The sequence below is a fragment of the Impatiens glandulifera genome, chromosome 5, assembly GCF_907164915.1.
Source record: "Impatiens glandulifera chromosome 5, dImpGla2.1, whole genome shotgun sequence".
Classification (NCBI taxonomy): domain Eukaryota; kingdom Viridiplantae; phylum Streptophyta; class Magnoliopsida; order Ericales; family Balsaminaceae; genus Impatiens; species Impatiens glandulifera.
This window is the reverse complement of record NC_061866.1, coordinates 3,222,428-3,229,879: the sequence shown is the minus strand read 5'-3', so window position 1 is coordinate 3,229,879 and position 7,452 is coordinate 3,222,428. Positions and strand designations below refer to the sequence as shown.

The following is a 7,452-nucleotide window of genomic DNA, read 5'->3' as shown; positions in this document are numbered from 1 at the left end:
TCCAACCGCCATTAATGGAGGGAACTCAACTTTCTAAACCTTTACTTTGAAAGAGAGAGAGAGAATAAATAAATAGTCACAAATTTGCTTTTCAAAATCATCTGTGAAATGGAAGAAGACAAGGACAGTGGCGCATCCGCTTCGCTTTCTCTTTCCGATAATGAATCGCCACCGCCGGCGAGTATGCCTTTCGTACCAGCTCCGGCGACGACGGTTATTAACACTTGTTCAAACGCCGGAATGAGCACAGGAGTCACATCTATAGTCAACAGCGCCGATCTGAGTGGTAAGAAGAAGAGAGGACGGCCAAGGAAGTACGACGCCGACGGTAATTTGAGAATTCCGGTTAAGTCGCCGTCGCTCACTGGATTTACGTTAACATCGCCGAAGTCGGAGTTCTCTTCCAAACGAGGTCGCGGACGGCCGCTTGGTTCCGGTAACTGGCAAGTTCTTGCTTCTTTAGGTAAGTTAATCCTGATTAGAAGCTTTTAAATGCGATCATTGTCTATAAGAAGTATGAACTGTATTAATGAAATTTTGAATGGAGATTGTTCTTAATCTAGGGTTTCTATCATTTTGAGGCAAAACTAGGGTTATTTAACTGTGTTATCATGATTTTGAAGGGGAATTGTTTACAAGTACTGCGGGAGGGGATTTTACTCCGCATGTGATGACTATTTATGGAGGAGAGGTGTGTAATCATCATCTTCTTCTTCCTTAAAAGTTAAATCTCAGTTGGTTTAATGAAAGAAATACAGGATATTATTGTTTTACTGATGTTTGAAAAGTGTAATAATACAGGATATTGCATCAAAGATAATTTCATTTTCACAAAAAGGTTCAAGAGGGATTTGTGTTCTCTCTGCTAATGGAGCTGTTTCTAATGTCACCATTAGACAACCTGGTTCATCTGGTGGCATCTTGACATATGAGGTACTTTCATTACAATTCTAGGGTTTTCCCTTTTTTGCTTTCATCCTTTCTCCACCATCACTACCATCCTTTTTTCATCCTCTTTCTCCATGTTTTCCATGTTTTCCTCACCCCTGTTTTTAAGGGTGTGAGCTTTTCTTAAGGGTTAGTATCAGTTTCTTAAAATCTTTAAACCCCATGTTGGGATTGATTTTACTAATGGAATATTAGATCAAAGAACAAATTATGATATTCATTAGGTACAATTAAGTGTGTAAGAGTTTTAGCTCAGTTAATTTTTGGGTTAGCCCCCTTTACAATAATGGGAATTTGCTATTTTTTGGTGTTTGGTTAAAAATTGTGAATGAATAAGAGATTGGATTATGATATTGGTTAGAGACATATAAATTTCCATTTTTAATAAAAAAAAAGTAGAGTTAAATGTTAGATTGGATTTAAAGAAATTGAGTTTTTAACCAAATTTAAGTATAGTACCAAAACAATCCCATTGTTTGTTTGTGTTTTAAGATAGAGATTAACAATCTAGTCATTTTAAAAGATAAGTAAATGGTCTTTGTCAATTAACACTGAGTAAAGTATTGATTACCTTTTGTCATTGAGTGATTGTTGAATTATCTTTAGTTAAAAGTCATGTTTTTCTTTGTCATTGATTTATTTTTTAATATTTTTTACATTTGAAGCTAGTTTGAATTGAGAAATAAAATATACCTTTTACTTTCTAGAGCTTGTTTGATATGTGGATTTTTGGGATTTTATTCAGTTTTTTTTATAAATTATATCTGTATCACATTATTATAATTTTAACCATCAAATCATTTATTTCATTAACTAAAATACTAAATTAGCCTTACTTTATTTTTATAAAATTTTGAATTTTAAATACAAAAAGGGCATTATTGTAATTCAACCAAATTATACCCAATTAACCTAATTTCATTAAACAATGTTTTTAGACATAACCCCAAAAAACCCCCTCAAATAACAAACATTAAACAAGCTCACACTTTTTAAAATAGGCAAACTTGTTACTTACAATTTTAAATAGTTATTCATAAATGAACTTTTGTAACTAGTGTAATTTGTTTATTATTGCTTTTTATATATATTAATTATATTTAAAATAAATAATAATGAATAATTAATATTATTTTAAAATAAATTCTTACAATTTTAATTATTTTGGATTCTATTGCTGTGCCAAAATAAAAATTGTAAGGCTTTCTATGAATAATTGAGCTAGAAAGACTAGTAGAATTCACTTTCTCTGTTAATTTATTTATTGGATCCTAGGATTGAGTTATTTAAATAATTTATGATTGGTAGCGATTTTAAGGAAATTATTATTATTATTTTTTTTTGGTAGAATGACTTAAAGAATATTAATATATAATTATAAAAATTATTTATTTATTTTTTTAAATAGAAGATATTTTAGTATTTTGATTAATGAATTGAGTGATGGGATGAAGAGCGAAGTGAAATGATCTTTGATTTGGTTAATCCCTATAGAACAAGTTCACAAGATAAGTGCTTAGATTCATTGGGTAACACAGTTTAGGCAGGAATTTTCATCCTGGCACACAACTAGATTGCATTTGGAATTTAATATTTCTGAATTTAGTCCGACCCAGTTCATTGATTCAACATCGATAGAATGTTCTTAATTGTCCAAACTTTGATATAACTAGACAATTGGATCTGTGGAAGGGGATATGTTTGAACATGACATAATTGTCCAAACTTGCATACATCTGTTATTGTTAGGGTTTCTTCTTGTCCATCTCATAACAAAATAGTTTGTTACAATCATTTGTGTTCAGGGGCGTTTTGAGATATTATCGCTAACGGGGTCATTCACTGTCTCTGACAAAGACGGTATGAGAAGTAGAACAGGCGGGTTGAGCGTATCACTTGCAGGTCCAGACGGCCGTGTTATAGGTGGTAGTGTTGCTGGCTTATTAATGGCTGCTAGCCCTATTCAAGTAAGCAGAACAATATAGTGTTTTTGCCCTCTCCCCCTAAATTATTGCCAATTTCATTTTTTACCTTTCTCTATGTCTGGTTTTTGCTAGATTGTTGTTGGAAGTTTCATGGAAAATGGTTTTTCTAAGTCTCTAATAAAAAAGAAGCACCAAAATGAACCAAGAGTAGCAGCAGAAGCAGTTACGATTGCCCCGGTCACTCCTGCCATGCCCATATCACAATCAATCCCCGCAGGTAATTTCATCGTGCAAAACCACATTGATTCAGCAGCAGATAATGATGGCACAAACGGGGTTCATAATATCAACTGTGGCTGGAATGGTACCAACTCAACTTTGTTGCCCAAAACATCTCCTGACATCAATTCATCTGTCCCATTTGAAATGAACTGAAACTAGTGTGTCTTTTTATCTATTTATGATCTTGTTTTTTATTTGCTCTCTTTAGCTTTAGAACTTGGGAGTCATGGAATATTTTGGTTAATTTAGGATTTGATTGGATGAACCTATGAATCTTAGAGCTTATTCTGTTAAGGAAGAATTGTTTGGAAATGTTTAATATTTATTTAATTTTAAGTGTTGAACTTATTTTAATGTTATTTGTAAACTTGTGGGAATGATGTTAATTTTTTATATTAAAATAAAAATATGGTTTATTTAAAAAGAATTTATGAAAAATTAGATTCTTTATTTTATGTATTTAATAATTTAAATATAAATATTTTAATTTAATTTAATAATAAAATAAAAAATATTAAGAATTTGATTATAAATATATATTTTACATATATATATTGTAAATGGTTGCTAGGTAAGACAATAAATAAAAATAAAATAAAAAAGTACTTAAAATTTATTAATTTACAAGTTCTTATTATGTGTTACCAAATTAAAGCCATCTCTAACATATTAAATTAAGTCAAAAAAATTAGATTAATTTAAGTTAAATATAATAGAGTTACAGACTAAACATAGATAGTGATAGGCTGTTTTATCAGTTCAGATCAAACTTTTAATTAACAATAGACTGAGAATTATGATTCTGCATTCTCCAATGTAAGAGCTGAAAAAAGAAGTTTGAACAGAACCAATAATATTGATAAGTAGTCAAACATACCACTAACTAGTTTTTACCCTCCAAGATTGTTTTACTTGTTTTGATTTTCCTGGGACCTTTAGGGGAGTTGGCGGTTGGACGACCTTTCGATAGTAATTCCAATGAGGATGTGCCGGACCAATTGCTGGCTGACCTATTTTGTGTTGTTTAACGTACGAAGGAACATCTTCATCTGTGGCGGCTAGCCCTTCTAAGATCTTCATCATCCTTTTCTTGGGAGCTAATAATACATAAGTGTAGGAATGGTGAATAATTGGATTGTTTATAAGAATTGCAAATTTCTGAAACAAAGGATATTGAATCTCTGAACTAACCAAACATAGCTTAAGAATCTCACCAAAGAAGGTGTCATTGACATTGTCTGCCTTGAATGGAGGAGGAAATATTCCTGTATGTGGCTGCATACAAAAAGGGAAATTGAATTCTTTCCAAAGATATATATAGAATCAAAATGAAATTGATTTTAAGTGTTAGTATCGGATTTCTTAAACCTTAAAACCCTATACAAAAAGGGAAATTGAATTCTTTCCAAATACACATATATAATCAAAATGAAGTTGATTTAAGTAGTTAGTATCCGAATTCTTAGACCCTAAAACCCGATAGGGAAATTGAATTCTTTCCAAAGACACGAAGTTGATTCAAGTAGTTAGTACCCGATTTCTTAAACCCTAAAACCCTATAGAAAAGGGAAAAATTGAACTCTTTCCAAAGACACACATAGAACCAAAATGAAGTTGAATTAAAGAATTAGTATAAGATTTCTTCATTTTTTTTTGAGAATGAATGAAGAACTAATATGACACCCCACAGTAATGACCCTCGCTTAAACTCAAAACGCTTCCAGATGGAATTGAATCCGTAGCCTTTTGGTCTTAAGTGACTCTTACTACCGAGGGGTTAGTACCAGATGTCTTAAACCCTATACAAAAGGGAAATTAAATTCTTTCCAAAGATATATATAGAATCAAAATGAGGTTGATTTATTAGTTAGTACCGGATTTCTTAATGCCTTGCAGGGTTCTTCATCAATGAACAATGTGTTTGAAGGTGAGAATTGATCTCCATTTGGCCATTCCTTTTCCCATATCTTCTTCAACTCTTTCAAGTAAAGAGGTTTACCTCTATTGTCAATGTTTTTGAATCCTGTGTCAGTGCATTCTTCTTGACACTGAAATCCAAACATCATTGAATTATTACCCAAAATAGCAAATAATGTGAAGATTCCACTAATTCAGTAGTTTACCCAAATGAATAGAAACTTATCTTCATAATCTCCAGCCATAGCATGAAGAACAGACATAACATTGTCTCTGTTGAACAAAAAAATATGCATTTATTTGCTTAAAGAGAAGAGAATCAATCCACATTTTCAAGAAAATGATTGAATACCTACCTCCTTGCCGAAGACCATAACGCTACTTCAAATCTTTCGAAACAGAACCTAAGGAAATCATCGCAGAAAGGCCTCTTGAAAACTGCCTTGTTCAGTACAAAATCAATTATCAAATGAAACTAGGGTTTCATTGCCTATTAATTAGAAATCTGATAACTGACCTAGAAAGTTTCCGGCGATTCCATCTGGACAGCGGAAGGTTTGACTTTGAGAGATACGGTTTTCGGCGTACCAGTAGACTCGATAAACGAGTAATCCACCGAGGCCGAGCACGATCAGTTTTTTTCTTCTCTGTTCAGGTTCGATGACTATTGTATTCTCCAGCTCGGTTTCTTTTTCTGCTACTTCTTCTTCTTTATCCTCCTCCTCCTTCTGATCAGTGCTTCCGCCATTGTCATCGAAGCATAAATCATTAATAAGTTTCATGATCGACGATGGATCAGTAGGATCCATTACTCTTCAAAATCTTGGAACACTTTTGTTCTTCACTTTCACTTCAAAGAGAAAACCTAAACGCGTGATGTGTTGATTATAATATGATACCATTGTATTGAATCATTCATTCTCGGAGGAATATTGTATCTCATTGTTAAATTTATTTTTTTATTCAATAGTGTCAACCTTTTCTTTTAAACCCCTTGGTCCAAGTTATTTGAAGAAAGATTTTTATTCCAAAAGAACATCATTTTAAGATTTTCCAGTTGCTAAAATGATGATTTTAAGAGAATAATTATATTCTTTTGTACAAAGATTTAAAACATAATATATATATATATATATATTAAATTAAAAAATAAAATAATATATATATATATATAAATAAAATAAATAATAATAATTTAATATATAAGTTATTTTAGTATTTTGGTTATAAAATAATTTGGTAGGTTATTTTTTAATAATTATATATATATTTTATAATTATATTTCTTAATTAATAATAAAATTTATAATTTATTTATTAAAAAAAATATTATATTAATTATTTTAATAATATTAAGGAATTATTTAAATAAAATATAATTAATCAAATAAATTTTTAATAATAATTACAATAATTAATAATAATATTTTCATTTTATATACTTAATTTTAAATATTATATATTAATAATAAATTAAATAATTAATAATTATTATTATTATATATAAAAAAGTTATTATAAAAATATTTAAAAAGTTAAAATAAAAAGAAAATTGAATAAACTATATTATTAAAAAAATTATATTATATTATAATATACATGTTATTAATAAAACTTAATATTTAATATAAATGTGTTTGAACCACTATTTAATATATAATATTTTAAAACTTTATTTTATATTATTTACATATGATTGATATTATTTATTTGTAATTCATAATTTTACTTTTTTTTTAATAATTTAACTCTGTATGTTGTAAGTATTTATTTTTTTGAAAAAATTATAGTTAGTATAATAATTTTACTCATTATTATATCTTACCTAATAATAGGTACACCCATTGAAATAATTTTGTACAATTATTTATTTAATACAAATATCCCATATTGCTAATTAAAAAAAAATGTTATAAATAAATTTTAAATAGCTATTATTTTAAATTTTAAAACTGTACTTTGACAGACGCGGAGGACATTATGCGAAAACCCTTTTTCCGAACGTAACCAAAAATATGAACCTTTTACAGAAATTCTGGTATATATACGTTTATACACGTATCATTTTATTAATTTTTCTAAAATTATTTGTCGAGACTCTAATTTCAAATAAATAATCTTTTAAATTAGTTATGTTTAATTAATTTAAACCATATTTCAGCTAAATTGTTATTTGGCACTCATATTATTAAAATTTGAACAAAATTAATTATTTTTACATAATTAATTCCTAAAACTCTCGGGTATTATTTTAAAAATCTTTTAAAATAATGTTTTCTTTTAAAAAACATTTTGCACACAAACCAATGTTGAAACATATCGAACCTCAAGTCACTCCGTGATATTCCACGTATTGTCACATGTCGTCCAAACACGTACT

General features: G+C 29.1%; 2 protein-coding genes across 2 annotated transcripts; one reads left to right on the top strand and one right to left on the bottom strand.

Moving 5' to 3' along the window:
* On the top strand, positions 1 to 3,496 carry LOC124939969 (AT-hook motif nuclear-localized protein 7-like). The gene is made up of 5 exons (XM_047480437.1): positions 1 to 463; positions 624 to 691; positions 802 to 933; positions 2,754 to 2,915; positions 3,006 to 3,496. The coding sequence occupies exons 1-5, from the start codon at positions 109 to 111 to the stop codon at positions 3,306 to 3,308; spliced, it is 1,020 nt and encodes a 339-aa protein (XP_047336393.1). The 5' UTR covers positions 1 to 108; the 3' UTR covers positions 3,309 to 3,496.
* Positions 3,497 to 3,966: 470 nt separating this feature from the next.
* On the bottom strand, positions 3,967 to 5,923 carry LOC124939759. Its single transcript, XM_047480200.1, has 6 exons — positions 5,590 to 5,923; positions 5,429 to 5,510; positions 5,279 to 5,345; positions 5,030 to 5,203; positions 4,370 to 4,430; positions 3,967 to 4,252 (listed from the first exon to the last, which is right to left on the bottom strand). The coding sequence occupies exons 1-6, from the start codon at positions 5,879 to 5,881 to the stop codon at positions 4,035 to 4,037; spliced, it is 894 nt and encodes a 297-aa protein (XP_047336156.1). The 5' UTR covers positions 5,882 to 5,923; the 3' UTR covers positions 3,967 to 4,034.
* Positions 5,924 to 7,452: the final 1,529 nt, after the last annotated feature.